This window comes from Tauraco erythrolophus, chromosome 5, assembly GCF_009769465.1.
Source record: "Tauraco erythrolophus isolate bTauEry1 chromosome 5, bTauEry1.pri, whole genome shotgun sequence".
Lineage (NCBI taxonomy): Eukaryota > Metazoa > Chordata > Aves > Musophagiformes > Musophagidae > Tauraco > Tauraco erythrolophus.
This window is the reverse complement of record NC_141469.1, coordinates 6,953,400-6,972,125: the sequence shown is the minus strand read 5'-3', so window position 1 is coordinate 6,972,125 and position 18,726 is coordinate 6,953,400. Positions and strand designations below refer to the sequence as shown.

The window sequence follows — 18,726 nt, the reverse complement described above, 5'->3', positions numbered from 1 at the left end:
TCACACTGATCACCACGCACGGCATGTCAGGACCTAGGAATGCTCAACTGCCAGTGAAACAGTTACGTATGTACCGCATTCCCACAGGATGCAGTAGACTCTGCACCAGACTTGATCATCTGGAGTCTGTAACAGTTTGGGGGTTATGTGTTTTATGCTATTGATACCACAACTTAGAAGTAACTCTCTTCTGACTTCTGTTCTCTCTGTTCATTAACATTAGTACATGAACAAAGGCAGCATTTTGTATTGTGCCATTCTGCTTCCTCCATTCATTGTCCAACACCCGTATGTATCTCTCTTGATTTTTCTTTCTGAACGTTTTCAATGAACACGACACATTTGGGTTTCAGTACTACCACACCGCGGCTTTTCACAGCGTAGGCCACACTGTCTCTTAGTGCAGTTGTCAGGAAATGTGTGTAACATATAGAGAACACATCTGCTGCAGAAAGGTTGCACACTGCTGGGCCGTGTTTCACGAGGAGACCTGAAGATCCGCAGTACAACGCCATCAAGTGCTGGAGCTGCAACACAGGAGAGCAACGCCGACTTTTCTTGCTTATTGCCCCCACCTCTCCCCACCCATGGCTTTCAGCTGAACAACTACTTTCTGCCCTCAAATTGTTAAGAGAACTGTAGCAGCTTGACTTCCTGTCAACTGCTGCCTTGTCTTCTGAATGCAGCTGTCCTCTGGTAGTGGGGAAAGATTATTACTAGTACTGTAAATAAGAATGAAGCTGCTCTATAAAAGCTGGAACGCAGCTCAGGCACAGAAAAAGCTCTTATCGTTACAGAGATTGAACAGATAAGGCCCTATGCAGGAGCTTTTAGCCAAGATGTGAAAGAAACTATATGACGTGGACACCTGCAATGGCAGAAGACCAGACTTGGTGACCCAGCGAGGCTTCTTCCACCCTACAAGCAGAGAAAGGTGTGACCTAGGAGGAAAGACTTGAAAGGAAAGACTTGAAAGGACATGGTCAAGAGAAGGACAGTTCTGAATATCTGATTCTGTGCATAGTGGGTCTAGGCTTGTCTCAAGCTCTGAATGTTGACAAGATGTTTTCTCAATACAGTTGATAAAGCATCACTGGGTTGACCTAGGAGCAGGATGCACCTGGTATTTAACATGTACACAATTGCTGTTTACATTAAATTTTTCTGCTTTATAGTCAGTCACTCACTTCTGCTGAACCACGGAGAATGAAGACAATAATGGCTGGTAGCCATTATTGCAGCTTTCCAGTACCTAAAGGGGGCCTACAGGAAAGCTGGAGAGGGACTTTTTACAAGGGCGTGTAGTGATAGGACAAGGGGCAATGGATTTAAACTGAAAGAGGGCAGATTTAGGTTAGATATAAGAAAGAAATTCTTCACATTGAGGGTGGTGAGGTACGGGAACAGGTTGCCCAGAGAAGTTGTGGATGCCCCATCCCTGGAGGTGTTCAAGGCCAGGTTGGATGAGGCTTTGGGCAACCTGGTGTAGTGGACGATTTCCCTGCCCATGACAGGGGAGTTGGAACTAGATGATCTTTGAGGTCCCTTCCAACCCTAACCATTCTATGATTCTATGATACAAAAACAAATGAGGAACATTTGCAATTGGCTTTGCATTTCTCACACATCTTTACTAGCTGAAGCTGTTTCTAAAGCTTAGACAAACCCATGAGCAGCATTGTAGTAGATTCAGAAAGATTTTGTCTGTTCTTGAAAGCAGGTTCTACTTTCCATCCACCAAGCCTCTTTCATTCTTACATTGCCTCTTTTTCTGTTACGCAGCATCGTATCTCAGCCTTACTTGCAATTGAGAGCCACAGATTAGAACGCTATTGTCAGCGATGTTCACTGCTGGAAGTGCAAGATAATGATTTTTAAATCTGGTAGCAGCTAGAGGCTGGACAACAGCATGCCCACAGCACCCAGCCCCCACTCCAGCCCCTATTACAAACTGCAAACGGGGGTTCTCTGGCACTCACACAAGTTCTTCGAAGACACAACAGTTCACTGCACTTTATAACCCAGCCAGCTGAGTACTTGTCATACTCTTCTCCTTGTTTTCCAGCAACTGAGAATTGTCTTAAATATTTTGCTCAAGATAATTACCCTTACGTGATATAAGAAGAATCTTCTGTAATAAAAGGTTTTGCTTGGCATCTCTTTCATCTTTCAGGATCATTTACTGTAGAATCCAGTACATTCTTTCAGGACAGAAATGCACAATGTCCTGTAAGAGCTTCTCCGCTTATTCCTCCTGTTCCTTCATTTACTGCATGGGATCTTTTTATTATTCAAGAGTAGACCCACTTTGGTATGGATCAGAAACTGGCTGTAAGTTAACTCTAGAGGAACATTATGGAGAATGTGAATGGTTTTATATTGTCGTATGCAGACTATTAATTTTTTACTGTCTGTGTCACCACATTCAGAGTTGTATTTACTCTGATTCTGTAGCTAATACAACTACAATTTAGGAATAGATTTTTTTCCCGGGTTTGATTTTCTCTTTTCAAAAAAAGGTTAGAAGACAGAAGAATTATTCCGAAGCTTACAGTAAGAAAATGAGATTGAAAGAGGGTGGCACTAACTTCCAAAGCTGTCAGAAATCTGTCAGAAATATTTTAAAGACTAGTTTTCCTAAATCTGTTATACAGGAGTCTTCTTCTTAGTCTCTCATTTTCCAGCATAACTCTCTCCTCTTGCTTTCCTACAATGTCCTGCCTCCCTCCGAGTTGCAGATAGTATACACATAAAATTTCACGTACACAAGTTATAAAAATTCTTTGAAAGCAGCCTTGTAACACTACAGGCTTTTCTGGCTGAGCCATAGCAATGACTAAGCTATGGGAAAAGCCTCCATTCAGATACACTGTAAAGGAAAATGTGGGTGGGGGAACTGGGCTTTCAGGGTCGAAGTCATTCAGCACTTGAGTGGCACTGTCGCAAAGAGGAAAGAGGAAGACTCAGCCTCTGGGATGGGAGGTTTTTCAGATTTCCACTCTGCAGCGTCCCTCTGGGGCCGGGCAGGCGATGGTACAAGAGAGAGTATCATTATTTGACTCAGCATGTTCCTAAGCCGCAAAAGAGAAGTGACGTATATAAAAAGCATGTTGCTCACTCTTATCTGATAAGAGGGATATCAAGGAGTTTTCTCCACTGCCTAGACATAAAGGAAGTTCTTCTTTGTCCTTATATTTCACTTTCTCTGTCAGTGTGCCTTTCTTCAAGCAATTATTGTGACCTTATAGCCTCTAACACAAAATAGAAGACTGTACAGTTTTAGAGACATGATATGCAACCATCTGTTACCACATTGCCAAATACCTATTGTTTAGCTTCCCATTCTAATTACTCCACCACCTTTAAAACTGATTTAAAATATAACAGATTTAATTTAGGAATATCTCAGGTAGAGCCATCTCACTTCCTGTGAATTTGGTGGAGGTAAACCTCCACCAAACCCATGAATTATCCTACTAGATCCACAAATGAATAAAGTCTGCCATATTTCTGTGATGCTTCTGGTAGAAAGTGACAACGCTTCACTTACTGTTTCTCGCCCAAAGTCTTTGGTACTATTGTACAGCCATTCTTTCACACAGTAGGTTTCGCTGTAAAATAGGCAGTGGTCTTCACCGCAATCAGCCTTTCACATGAAGAACTCTTTATCTCCTCTAATTTCATAAACTGCCTTATGCAGTGCAGTGCTGTACAAGGTTTGTTTTGCCAGGACCACAAACAGCACGCATAAGAGAGCCAGCCATCAGCAGGGCTCTCCCACTTGGACTCAGTTTGTAAGATTGTTAAGTAAACCTACACATGAAGGGATAACCACAGCCTAACATAACAGCTTTGCTCAAATATGAAGCTTGTGATGACTCAAATTCCTCACAACAGTGCTCATCAGGCTTGAGCTTGGTTCAATGGGTCTAAAGCTGCCCTTGTCCACCATTATAATTTCTTTATTGCCTAAAGCGACAGGATCTCAGGACTGCCCAGGCTAGCAGCATGCAGAGCCTTATGATTATCTCACTCTTTTGTTATTGGATTTTATCTCCAGAAGCAGCACTGTTTTAACACCTGGTCACTGCGTGAGATCTGTAATTATTACAAGTTTATGAAAAAAACAAAAGATGAAAATTAAAATGGTTGTTAGCTACACAGGTATGATTCTACTATGGAGCTGTAGGGTCTCAGTATGTGTGGCCATGTAGGCCAGAACCAGTACCTGGAAATGACTCCCAGAGACACAGCTATATTCAGAACGCTGTTAAGCTTTACTCCTGTCTAACAAATCACCAAGGACAAAGAAAAATGCAATGTTAGTCTGTAATACGTAAAGCGTTTCTAGTTGACATGATACAATATTAAAGCCACTGTACAATGTGGCTGTATGATGACAGAAGCCAATGCCCTCTGTGTTGTCCCTCCAAGCCCTGCATTTCTGAAACTACATGGACAGTCACACTGTGCTTTAACTGAAGTTCTTGAAGTTGTCTGGTCAATGCAAACAATTTGCAGTGGTATCTTTGCATGAATAACTACCAACCACCTAATAAGGACAAAGCTAACAGAGTCGTACTCCACATCAAAGTGGAAAGCTTCCAACCTATCAACCAAATAAAGATGCATAAAATAAAGGCTGACAGGGCTAGCACCATCACCTACAGTAGCAGAGCTCAAAGGAGCTTCTCTAAAGAATTCACAGTTGAAATACTGACAATAAAAAGCAGAAGTACACATCACCACCAGTCTGCTCTTTGACTATCAACACTTCCAACAGCATAGTAAAAAACTGGACTGAGAATACAATGCATGTTCATCCAAGTTACTAGTCAATAACCTACAGAGAAGATGAAGGTTCAGTTACGGTAAAGAGGAGCTTCATATAAGGAATACCACCACCAGAAATAACCTCTCCATCCTCTCAGCAGCCTCACAGAGGTGTTGAACAACAAATAAGAAAATTTTTTGCAAAGTTTCACATGAATGAGATAAGGAGATAAACATAAGGATTGGCCACCATATGGTTTCTCTAACAAAAGATGCTGCTGATTTCCATTCATGAATCTTAGCTACAAATTAACACAACTCCTGAATAAAACCCATTGAGATATCCTCTACTTCACAGTCCAGCTCTGCTGCTTATCTAAAATTATTTCAAGACATGTCTATCAAAAGAAATAGTAATAATAAAAAAGATCACACTACCTTTTCTTCAAGAAATTAAGTTTTAGACTATACGATAGAAAAAAGTATTCTTTTTCTTACTTCTTTAGTTCTTATTTTTCAGGATTTCTGTTCTATCAGGTGCGATTAGCTATCCCTTTCACCAGGAGAGATTTTGTATGTGCATTCATGACAGGTGAGTGCATTATGTGTACCTGCACATACACCTGTAAAATCTATTCCGTTAAGCTATCCAGTTTCTGAAAGATTAAAAATTACTTAAGCACATAAACAGCATACAGTAAATAATCATTCATATACAGAAAACAAACAGGCTTGAGTATGCCAGATAGAGCTCTCATCAGCTTACATGCTCATTTTGAAATGGACAATGAGAAATAAGTGATCCAATTTGATTGCCCAGATTCACTCATCAGCCAGAAACGTAATACAAGTCCGTTTTGTATGATGTCAGCATATTGCACAGACTAGCACTACAGGCCCCAAACTGAGCTGAAAACACCGTGTAGATTGCATAAAGCACCTCCAAAGCTGCCTGAAATCTTCACACTTCCAGAGGCAGAGATTTAATCTGAAAGACTTTTGAGCATCTTTTTATTCACCATAGCGAAGGTCTCCAAGTGACTTTAACTGCCCTCTGCTAATTCCACACAGGAACCTTTTAATGGTAACACCACAGTGTTGATAACCATTTATTAATGATAATACATAAGAGCCATTTAAAGTCTTTTTTTTTCCTCATTGTGATGAAATATTAGGAACAGTGATTTTAAAATCAATTGATTCCCAGAGCTGGCAGTCCAGTAAGTCCCTAGTGCCTGCAGAGAGCCTTACTGAGAACAGCGCAGCTCAGTGAGAGTGACAAAAACCAGGCTTGAGCTGAAGGCAACTAATATAAAAAAGTATACTCCAGAAAAACAACTTCAAATATCTTTAACTTCAGTGGTAGTCGTTTAGAAAGAAAATACCTGTGGAAGTCCCCACAAGAGAACCTTCCTTACCACCATTTGCTGGAAAAAATTTCCTTTGCTAATGCACAACTTTTAAATATTAAATAAATTTCCTCAAAAGCAGCATATATACTTAATGACAACAGGCATTGATTTTGAAGGGAATGACAAGAGTTTGCCTTATTTCTTAAATCAGATCATTCCGCTCGTTTTATTCTGGCTGTACGTTTTTTGAAGTATGCACTTTTGTTTGGATTTCACACAAAATAAATGCACTTCTACATTCTCAAGAGAATTCTCGGGTCTCAGTATCACATTTCCTTTGAAGGGGGTTGCATTAAATTGCGAAACTAACCTCAAGCCTAGCTGCTGCAGAATGCAATTAAATGTGTTTAGCTGCCACGAGCATTGGACAACCGCTGCAAAGTGGTAGTGTCCTTTGGGACTCACCAGGATTTAGTCCTTCATCTTCCAGTATTGCTCCCATCTAGGGAACAGGCATGGTACAGGGATCCACCTTCCCAGGGCAATGCATCTGCCTGCAACTTTCACCCCCAGTGACAGTTTCACCCCATACTCTCTATGATGCTGTTAAAATATCTGGTACTGGTTCCAAGTAAATATAAAGCAAAGTCCAGCTGGTTTAAATGCTAAGATGAGCTTCTACTCAAAGCTGCCATAGATACCAAGCTAAAAATGTAGAAAGGGCAGTTCACAGACATCAGGGGGAACTAACTAACAAACATCCCTTGGAGCCATATAGTAAGTAGGATAAATACACTTAAGTTCTGAAAAGAAGTCCTGACATATTTCTCCAGCATGGTACAGAAGAGCTTCAGATGGATGGGACAGACTCACTGCTGTGAGAAAAAGGGAAAAAATGCAGAGTCTTTGTTTACCTACGTCTGTGGTTTCCAAGTACCTAATTCTTACTACGTTCATTTCTTGACTCAAAGTGAAAATGGGAATTCACCCTTTTCTCTTTTTTTCCTGCCCAATGTGCAGATGGGGCATATTTTCACTCACTCCATCAATCCCTGCCCCCTACGCACAAACTCGCATACATGCACCTAGCCAGTGGAAAAGAAAAAAGGGTTACTCATTAATCCATTCTACAAAGCTTTCCAAACTGAAATGGGTGGGTTTTACATCTCCAGCAAGGAGCAATATATAGGTAGGTGCGTAGCATACCTGAGCACAGCGCAAACTGAAGTGTTCATCTTGAATAGCACAACTTTGCTCCTGGCACATCTTAAGACAAAACTCATCAGTATGGAGAGGATGCTTATTTTCTGCATGCTTTTCTTCTGTTCCAGTATGGCAATGACTGCAGCTCCACACAAAATAGCAACATACAAACAACTTTTCAAGACAATTACACGGCTAGAAACCACAGTGAAAGATAAGGTAAGCAAAGTATTTGTCATAATATTGAAATTATTTTCAAGTATCATGTATTGCTTAGAATATGTCTTGTGAGGGACATCACTTTCAAACGTTAAACTTTTCTAACGTAGATTTGTTTTGTTGTAGGATGTTGAACTGCTGCATACACCAGAAAACCCTGTGGTGAGACTGCTCTAACATTTCTTTCTAATTGTATCAATTTGATTTTATACTGGTTTATTCCATTGACAAATAGCAGATGCGTTCTTCATCACCATCTCTGACCTAGTACTCTTATTGCAAGCTAGATTGAATAAGAAAATACTTTGATAAAAAGTTCCTTATTTCTGGATTTTTAATGGCAGAAGTAGTTATATTATGTAATCTTAATTACTAGTTTGCTATCATGTGTGTATTCTAACACACCCACAGATTCACATTTGTATGTGCTCTGTTTACTTAAGAAATGGTGCTAACAGTGAGCATTCATACAAGATGCAGACGAACAGCAGCGCTCTTGGGGATGCAAGTTTTGGGAGTAGAAGTGCCTCCAGCTGCCATGAGCTCCAGCCGTGCTGGGAGCATTGCTGAGCCAACCCCAAAGGGACCCTCCTCTCCCTCCCACTGAAGCTAAATGCAGAGTGGCACTGTAAAGGCCATACTACATAGCGCTTCCCTCCCATACGTAGTCACACTGGTTTCCCCGAGCAAGGGTTGTGCTATCAACAGGAAGATAAAACTGCATTTTGCAAGTATTCTCTTTGGATTAGAACTAGTTAAAATTACAAGAACAGATCCCTGTGAATCCCTTTCTAATATAGATCTTTCTTTAGACATTATTAAATGCTGATATTTTGTGTGTTCCAAGGTCAGGAACTTCTTACACATAGTAAACTACAGACAGTGTGTGCATACTTGAACGTGGCAGGATGTAGGATTTACTGTAACATTAAACGTTAATAATAGTAACAACATGCCTTAAAAGCTTAGAAGGGAAACGTGTCCTGCTTTTTTTTTTTTTGACAATATCCAACATGCAACAAAGTTCTAGAGCTAGTCATGGCTAATCTAATGTTACACTTCTCCTGTAATCGGCTGTCTTGAATTTACCCGTAATTTTGATTTTTGAGCTCTGATAACTATTTCAGAAAGCAAACAATTTTGATCGGCGTATAAAAACGATCATTATGCATAGTTTTTTGAAAAACACCCAGAGCATAAAGCTATTTACTCAGGACTGTAAACTCTCTTGCAAAACAACGACAAGAAGAAAGGCAAAAAACTCACCTCATTTCACACAGGTTTTGTTAGCCTCCTCCTAGGCTTTACAGTTGGGTGCATTTTGACTTGCCAGAAACATACAGAACCATGACCAAAACAGATAAGTTCCTTCTCATTGCTAGAAACAACTGCAGTGCAAAAACCTAATGCACCCTAATTGCTGGTGGTTTTTTTTTCATTAACACTCTTTCTAACTTGTGGTGTCAAAGTGAAAAGGAGGAGATGATTAGCTGTCTGTCAGATGATTACTGCAGAGTTTGCCACTACCTCCGAAACAAAGCAAATATAACTAGTGACTAATCGCTTCATCAGTTTGGGTTTTTTTTTCTTCTCTCAAAAAACATGGTCACCTCAGGAAGGAAGACAACAGTTCCTTTGCAGCTTAGGGCTTTACAGTCTGATTCTAGGAGGTCCCAAGTATCTCTGCTGAAAACTAGAGAAGATAGAGAATTCACATATTTAGAAGGTACTAAGTTGATACAAGTTCAACCTCTGATGAAAAACTTGAAAAAAATATTAGTGTGCTAATAATAATTATCACCAGTGACCCCATGAACAAACTCTTCATCTTACAGGGTGAAATTTACCTTTACTGAATTGTCCACATTTTAAGATATGAATTACAGTGTGCCAAAGCTGCACTCAGGGAGATTTGGTGAGATCACACCCTAAGAAAACTGGATTTAATAGAAGGACTTTCATATAACTATTTGAAATATCAAAATACTGCATCTATGATAACCTACTTGTGACAGATTTATATTTGTCCTTGAATATTCAGGAAGATTACCTTTTATAACATTCAAAATTCAGTGGTTTATCACTATTTGTTTTGACTTCCTTGAGGTTCCCCTGGGAGTGGACTGAGCGTTAGCCCCAATTCAATCCCACACAATTTCCTTGTAAACTCGACAATGAAATATCTTTTTTTTTTTTTAAAAAAAAAAAAGGGGAGTTAAGTAGTTTAGAAGCTCAGTGGACATTAACTCAACTGAGGCTGAAAAAGTAGTCTTAAGGCTGAAATAACTCAAGACCAGAGGGAAAATAAGATCTATGGCTCGTGACTGACATTGCAGCTGAAGCCAGTGACACAATGCTGACTTACATCAGATCAGCATCTAACCCCACTGATTGCTAATTCAGGAAGTGAAGGCTTTTCAGGCTAATCTGTAAAGTTACCTTGACTCAGATGCAGAGTACTGCTGCACATTGCCTCTGATACGAATATTTTACATGTTTGCCTAGCCCTCCATAGACATTACCAGTGGTTTATGCTTTTTAATGCCTTTTCATCAAAGTGCTTAACCCATCACAATCTTTGTGGTCCTCTGCCTGTTGGCCTGCCTACAGCTAACTGTTAACTCAGCAAAAAAAAAAAAAAAAAAAAAAAGCAGCATATATGAGAAATGCTGGTTTCTCAGCTCATCACCAATGAGGCAGAAAACGTTTTCAGTTTCAGCTGGAAAACTGATCTCTTTAAAATAAACGAGTGTTTTTTTTCCAGTAAGCAAGACTGGTTACGGTAAGAAGCCTGAAAAACAAGCATAAACGTGTGGTTTTTAAGAAAAATAAAATGTTGTCTCTAACCAATATAAAATGTTGCTATTAAAGTTTGCTATAAGCAACATACATGAAAGCTGCCTTGTTCTTGCCAAAGCAGCAAACTTCAGCAGCATCTCATACACCCGATGAGATTCGGCTTCGGCAGCAGTTGGTATGCAAAACAGGGATGATGGCTTTGGAGCCTTTCTAATATGTGTAATCAGCAGTTCTAAACGTTTCCTTCTTTGGAAAACAGAAAGCAAGTTAGAAATTGGCTTCAGTAAACACTGCTTTTCTTTCCCTGTTGACTATAGGTTAGTTTTGGTGATGTTTTCCATAGTTGTGCGCCTTGCGAAGGAAAACAGCCACTGTGCAGAAAAGGAGTTTCTGGAGAGCTTAAAGTCTCTCTGTTAGCATCAGAAAAATTAATGTGCAGCAGCACCATGAAAGGAAAACAGCAGGTTGCTTTAATTCCAGATAAACAGCAGTAAATTTATATCATTAGAACAGATGGCTTCTTTTTCAAGTTAGATACGGATGGTGCTTACTTTCCTTGACTTAGGTTTACCATGCACCTGGATTTAAAGCAACACAGTAAGACAATTCGAGCCAGGAACCTGGCTTCTTATCCTGCCTCTCATCCTCAATCCCTCTTTTCCCTTTAGTAAGGTAACTAACTTCATCACCTTCATTTCCCATGCTATCAAGTGAGAACATTTCAACTGTATTTGAAAACATGCAGTTCTACATCAACTCAACAATTAAGTAGGTAATATTAGAAATGGCACAAAAATTAGGAAGAAAAAAGCGTGTTCCCACACATAGCACTGAGGAACAGTCCAGAGTGATATTCATAAGTTTTAAAAAAGAAAATACTCATGCCTGTGCTTGTGAAAATTACTACATGTAACATCTTTTCTTCAGTAGCATTTCACTCAATTTTATGAGGAAATAGTGAAGTAATTATCAAAGAACAGGCAGAGTAAAGGTTAAAGATCTCTTGCATGTATAAAACTAACTTTTTTTAAAAAAAGCGAAGGTGAATCTTCCAATTAATATCCTTGATACTTCCTTTTGCACATGGACCATGACCTAACATATGCAGGAAAAAATGCTGCAACATTTGTTTTAAAACTGTTCCTTCTTTCCTGCCCTAGGACGGATGCCTGTCCACAGCCGTGATCTGCTTCCAGAAGGGCGCATTGAAATTACAACCAGAAAACAGCCAAGTAAATTCAACATTCACCCAAACCATTAGAGTCTTGCAAAAATTCACCTTCAGCGACTCTGGAAAGGTAGGATTTCCTCACACTGCACATAATTGTGATCCTTGCTCCTTGTTTTCTACAGCAGACACCACCTGCAATGGTGGAATTGTAGAAAGCAAACTTGTTAGAAAAACTGATCTGCCTTTCACTACTTTGGAAATGAAAAATATCAAATTTTCTGCACTTTTGGGAGAGGCATCCCTTCTGATCCTATCAGTCAAGCGCACGTATGTACTTGGCAACCACATGATGTGCCAGACAAAAGGACAGGGATTACTGCAAAACATGTCAATGAAACCTGTCATTGCTACATTCTTTCCGTTTCTGAAATAGCCTCTCAGCTTTTCTGTTTTTAAAAGGATTTCGTTACAACCCCCTTGATTTTTCAGTAAGAAATCTTGAAATACTATTTATTATGCTGATACGCTGTTTAGAAGTGGCATGTTTTTCTTTATCTTCCATCAGTGTGAGTCTTCATGTGAATCTTACGAGAAAAAAACTCCCAAAGAGTTTTTGAAGAGCTTTGCAAACCTCATCAAACAGGTAATCAGAGTTGATTCCTCCTGGGTGCTTTTTGATATTTTGCAAACTATTACAGGTATCTTTATTTTACACTATTTCTAACAATGCATTGTTTTTACAGTTAATCAAGAACTAATACAGGACACAGCAGAGCTGAAGGCTACTGAAAACCTACTATTTAAAGCAGACACTATGTTATTTAAGACAATATGAAAAATGTAAATATTTTCCATTGCTGTGTTATGAGTGCGTGGTAAGCGAAAGCTTCTCCCAAAATATTAAGCAGTCTTATTTGGATGGCTATTCGTAAGACAGATGCTGTTTTGAAAGCGATCCTAGCCTCACCTTACAGTGGAAATTAAATTATAATTTCACAAAAATAGGTTCTCTTAAGGGACTTAACTATCACCTTCTGCTGACTAGAAATACATTAGATGGCTACTCCTGTATTTTTGCTTTGATCTTAAAAGAATCTCATACAGAGATGTCTGAAACTTTTTAAAGAAAACAAAAAAATTATCGGAGGCTTTGAAGCCTCAAAAGGTACCTATTTGGACCGATTTCTTTATCTACAACAATACCACACACACAACTTTATTTCTAAGTTCTTAGACTGTATCTCAGCTGACTATGGAAAAATATCCTGCGTTTAACTGTCTTATAAACACTGGAAAAACATTTACAAATCATCCTGTATGGCACAGGTCTGACCTGTGTCCATTTGATGTTAATGGCACCTTTGCCATGGGTTTCAACAGGGAGAGGAGTAACCCTCATGCTCTAAGTGGAGATAGAGGATTCTGTGGGGAAAAACACATTTCAGAAGATGGCATTCCACCTAGACTCCCTCAACTTCACGGGATAAATACAGCAGAGACACGACTGGCTGGTATGACCAGCCACTGCAAAAGGTCCAACACATACAGTAGCTGATGATTATTCAGAGTGAAGCAGCTCAAATGCATATTGCCCCTCCTCAGAAGACAGTGTTTTACAGACATATTCATACACCACTAACACTATTCCTTCTCTCTACTCATTTTTACAGTTTAAGTTTTAATTGCATTTTTTTCTTTAAAAACTGTTTTTTCTTATGTGGAAACGTGCCTGTACAGCTTCTGTATCCTGAATGTTTCTGTGGAAATACGGCCAGAGATACCACTGAAACTTTTTAAAATGTGAATATCATAGCACTTAAAAGTAAGTTTTAGCAGCTTAACCATATACCGCCATATTCTGCTTGCTCTAGACTCTTCCACCTGGGAAGTAACTGTCAATTTACCCCCAAACAGACATTAGCCCCATGTGAGGAAACTAATCTTGGAAGAGAGTGTAAAGCCTTCCAGTAAAAATAACCTTTCATCTAATTTTCTCTCTACTTAGTAGAAATGCGGTATAGAGAGGAAACTGGAAGACTACATCTAGTGTTACAATGGAAAAATTACAATCTTAGTTACCTCCAAAAATAACGAGGCAGTATTAAAAATATTTCCATTCCTACCAATGTCAGCCTAAAGGAAAACTAATACAAAAAGCTTTTTTACCTCCACGTTTTTGCTGTCCTGAAACATGAACCACCTCAAAAAACAGAGTCAGAGGAGGAAGATCCTCAGGGCAACAAGGAACCCAAGTTTCCACAGTGAACTCTCCTTGTTTCTGGTGATGACCATTTTGATTTAGATTGTCTTTTTTTTTTCTTGTTTCAAAAACCGCTTTTCCTCTGAGTAGTGTTCTATTTCATACCACAATGTTTCCACATTACTGCATGAGAATTCACATTCTAAACAACTACCACCACTCATGGAAGTAATGAAGCCACCAAGTGTAAAATGATGTTCTGCATCTTTTATCCCTGTTTCTCTGACTTTGCTACTGCTAAAGTCCCTTAAACACCAACTGGTAAGCAATATGCAAAGCTGCTGCTGTGACCACAATGGATTTTAAAGTTAACAGAAGTAGAGAGAGTCAGGGTAAAACTTAATTTCAGATTTAGATAAAAACAACTGGGAAAAACGTTAAAGCAAGTCCTGCAATTGCAGAGTACCTGCTGACGTTTCCACAACGTTACACTTAAATTTTTACAGAGGAGTTTAACTGAATGCCTTTATTACAAACTAAGTGGGTTTTTTGGCGAGTCCTAGAAGGCCAACCAATAAACCAGCACTTTTTATTCACTTCCATGGAATATTTGCATGTGCAGAGTTTTGGGGAAAGAGCTTTAGTTTTGTACAAAGAATATAGTATGTATTTTTTTGATTTGTAAATGTCTTTTCCAGTAATTTGCTAAGGGCATTCAAACCAATATTCTAAAAGAGGCTGTTCAAATTCTTGTGCAGGTGAAATGTGATTAGCATGCCCTAACAAAGAGAACATAGTACAGTACATATTTATTAGTAATCATTATAAAGCATTGAGAAGGAACTTTTGTACCTGGGATGGATATTGTACGACAGAAAAGCCATTCCTACCACAATGTCATAAGCTAACTAGTTACTCCTGCAATGGAACAACTTCTGGGTTTTGTACAGGAGGCAGCATGTAATGCAGTAAGTAATGTAGCTACTTCTGTTTAGTGACTTGCTCCACTGTTCTTAAACTATGGACCTTTTCACACCAAGCATAGTGCTAAAGGGTTTTTTTTGTTGTTTTAAACGCAATATACTCATTTGTTAAATGGGGCTATTTCTTGTACCTGCAGAATAACTTAATTCAAAATGCTCATTCACAGGACACAAAAAACTAGTGAGAAACCGTAACAAATGTAACTTAGAAGGCTAATTGTTCTGAGATCTTGCAGAAAGCTGTATTTATTGGACAATCCTGTCCAGATATGTATGGGGAATATTAATCACAAAATTATGACAGCTGATTTTAGTTAACACCACACTTCAGGGCAGTATCAGCACAATCACCGTGGGCAATTCTGTACACTTCAAATACACTTTGACTTACACGATGCTGAGGCCTTGTGCTCTTTGATTTGTCAGAGTTACGAAAGTTTGAGTGTATTATTCAGACTGTGTTAGTTGAATCCCAAGTGAAGAACAGAAAATCAGTGAAGGCCAGATCAGTCTTCAAGAAGACATCATCCTGTTCTTCGACACTGTTCTCAGGAGAAAACATGAAGGTGCCCCAGGAGGGACTTGTGACCCTAGGAAGGACTAGTTATCACAATTCCAGATGTGTAAACAATCTTGACTTATTTTTACTTGTAAGATGAACTCTCTTTGTACAAACTGTATTCTCTGCAGAAACAATGTCTGTTTCGTCAACTGAGTACACAGAGTAAGCCATAAAAGCTCATTACCTCCCAGGGAGGTTTTACAATATATTTATGATTTTAGTCATAAGTGCCCTTTGCAGGCACTTCAAGATGTGTTTTAGCATGCTATATACAATTCTGTGTAATATTTACTTTTCCTGAGAAGATTCTTTATTTTTATACCAATTGACTCATCTAATTTAATTATTTATTGCATTTTTGTGAATGGAATGTTCATACTGCGGACTATGTGGTCTGATTTATTTATACGCCTATGATATTAAATAATTTTAGCTAATATGATTCTCTTCTCTTTTCTTTAAAAATTTTTGACTATTCCTACCTTGACAGTGGCCCATAAGACCCCTCAGTGAACTTGATTCTTTACTTGCCTACACAGTCACTGATTTTGCCAGATCAGATCAGAAACATGGTACACAAAGTTTATTTCCCCCTGTTCTTATGTAACCGTTAAGAAGAGGTCGTTAATTTTTTTATTGTTCCCATCTCATTTGAAAACTTAGTTTAAAAATTGGTTTTTCAAGCTTGATAAATTGTTTTTCGCAAACTCACAGCAGGTTCAATCACGTCACCTATATTTCCTTAGACTGACATGAACAAAAATCAGGTAACTTCATGTTTTGGTCTACACAGAATAAAGTCAAACACCTGAAAATGTAACTGTAGAAGTAACAATTTTCCAGTCTGTTCTTTACTGTTCTCTCTTCTCATCTTACTTTTCTCTTGCTTTCAAATGTCAATCCTTTTTCCCATCCCAATTTGACAGGATGTGTTGAAGCCCTCAAAAAAATGTGTATTTTTAGCTATTACACTTTAGAAGGTCAGCTATGTTTTATCTTTTTTAAAAAATGCCTTTTCCCTAAAACATGGACTTTGTTCAAAAAATAGACTTTGTTCCAACAAACAAGCACAAAGCTCTAACAAAGCCAAAGACTAAACAGTTGAACAGCTATTCCTTCCCTTTTCATGTCTTCAGAAAACACCAACTCAAATAGTATCTCCTTCCATAATGTCTCCTGTTATCACACATCTGCATTCGTTGGACATAATTTTCTTAAAAAAAATTAAAATCCTTCATAAATAAATAAAAATAAAGAGGAAACACTGGAGACTTCAGGCATAAACTGCTCCTATGTCCAGAACAGAGGTTGATGTGCAGGACAACGCTGCTATGATCACTCTGCTAGAAGACAAGCAGTCCTGCTCAGCCCAGTAGGTATTTTCCTCTCAAGAAAAGCCTGCAGACTGACTCCCAAGGGGCTGGATGTGCCAGTTGCCTTCTGTTGGCTCTCAAATAGTTCAGGGGTGGCGGACACCTGAATTTGCAGCCCAGATCACCTTGTAAAAGTGTTTGCAGGGAAGAGCAAAAGGACAGGGTCTAATCCAAGCAATCCCTCCTGTCTTTGCACACAAGAAACCAGTGAGAGTCAGGTACGCTGGGATTTACCCAGAGTTAACTATTAGGCAAATCTGAGCCATCTGTCCACTCAATGAAAAGAAGTGGACATACTCAGGAATAAGTCATCCCACTTCAAACCAGGTATGTAATATAGGTGACTGGAAAAAAGTACAGAGAATAGTTCTCACTCGAATAACTACATATTTGATGCTTATATACTGGGTATGATGAACCTCACTCTGGGATTTAAGTGCAAGCTAAAACATTCAGAATACTTTCTGTGGCTGATGCAATATCTCCAGGTGCATGTTTGTTAAATACACTATAGCACCTCTTTCCTGGTATAAAATATTTAATTTTGCACATATGCACTGCTTTTATTTCTTACTTGCATCTCTCAGAATTTCCACCTACAGCTACAATCAGATTAGAAAATACAGGAAAGAAAATATTTGGAGTAGACATTTCTTTGCTTTTATAGTCTAAGGAAACTGAAAAAAGAAATACAGATTAAATACATAAGTATGAAAGTAAATACATAAGTATTCAGAAATATTATTAGTGGCTGGTCTAACAGCGTCTCTGCTGTGGCCAATGATAGTGTGTAAGTATCTTGAGACTGGATTGTGTGAAGCAAATAGACCCTGAGGCCCTGTGGCCAGGCTGCTTTGTCTTCCTAAGTACATGGTTCATTGTCTAGTCATAGTCTCCTAACTCCCACTGTAATGCTACAGACCTCACAGAACCTGAAACAGGGTCACACAGAAGCTTTAACAAAAGGCTTGAGGCTTCTGGTACATTCAGAAGTATTTGCAGGACCACAGAAGATACGTTGTGCATTGTATGGGTACGTGCTGGTGTAACAGAGAACAACAGGGCCTCCCAAACCAAACACAGCTCTGCTAATGCTGGAATAACTCAACTATTTAACTCTGCTGAGAAGCCTAGGCACAAATTTGCCCAAACTGACCTAGATATCTTTGCACTGACACTGCTGCATAGATGGAAGAACCCCCTTTCAGAGCTGGAACATCTCAAACACGTTGGTTTGTACTGCATAGAAATGCCATCCCCTTTCTCTCAGTAAAATTTTTCTACACCCGTTGCATATCGTCCCAACAGCTGCGGGGCAGAGAACAAAACAAAACCATCCTGCAGTATTCTTGTTTTGCACTTGTGCAGACGATCCATGTTGTAAAAGCAGCAAGGGTGTACCAGAACATTGCCAATTCAAACGCCTTCTTCGCCCAAACTAACGATCTGAATTGCTGTGCTGCCACCTGTTGATAATGGTACGGAAACTCAAAATAGTTCCAGATAAAATACAGGTAAGCTGAAAGAATCGTTCTCATGCTTTGATATACACTACAGAGATAATAACTAAGTGCTTTACTTCCCATTTAGTTTTCCCTTTTCCTGCTTACACAGGTGAAGACTTCCCAACGTTCTTTTCTTGTCCAATTGTGTTACTGCTGTAACATTACGAAGCGTATGTTTAAAAAGCCCAGAATAAAGGCACCTGAAAAATTACTCAAAAAAGTTTCTATTTTCTAGGCTTCAGAGATGTTAAGAACCCAAAAGACAGGGCATTATTCATACAGAAGAATTTGTTTACTTCTGACAGAAGCTTTGTTTCCCTGTTCTCATAGCTCGCTTTTCTACCTATTTATGTATCACAGGACTCCATCACTTCACCATCTTTCCTGCATACCTTTATACCTTTTCCACTACTCTTGAACAGACAGCAACAACTTACAGAGGATGAAGGGTTTACATGGTAGCTAAAATTTCCAAAGGAACTAGAGAGGATGAAGATGGAAAGAACGGCAATATGGAGTCACTCAGAAAACTGAAAGCTAGTTTAAAATTAAAGTAAACAAATCATCTCAAATCATAATATGCACA

At 39.0% G+C, this 18,726-nt stretch overlaps 1 protein-coding gene across 1 annotated transcript in view; it reads left to right on the top strand.

The window, feature by feature from the left end:
- Positions 1 to 7,412: 7,412 nt before the first annotated feature.
- Positions 7,413 to 18,726, top strand: part of IL21 (interleukin 21) — a 43,367-nt gene continuing 32,053 nt past the window's right edge. The window contains exons 1-4 of the mRNA XM_086611969.1: positions 7,413 to 7,547; positions 7,674 to 7,709; positions 11,507 to 11,644; positions 12,083 to 12,160. Of these exons, the coding sequence (XP_086468095.1) occupies positions 7,413 to 7,547; positions 7,674 to 7,709; positions 11,507 to 11,644; positions 12,083 to 12,160 (387 nt within the window). The remainder of the gene's footprint in view (positions 7,548 to 7,673; positions 7,710 to 11,506; positions 11,645 to 12,082; positions 12,161 to 18,726) is intronic.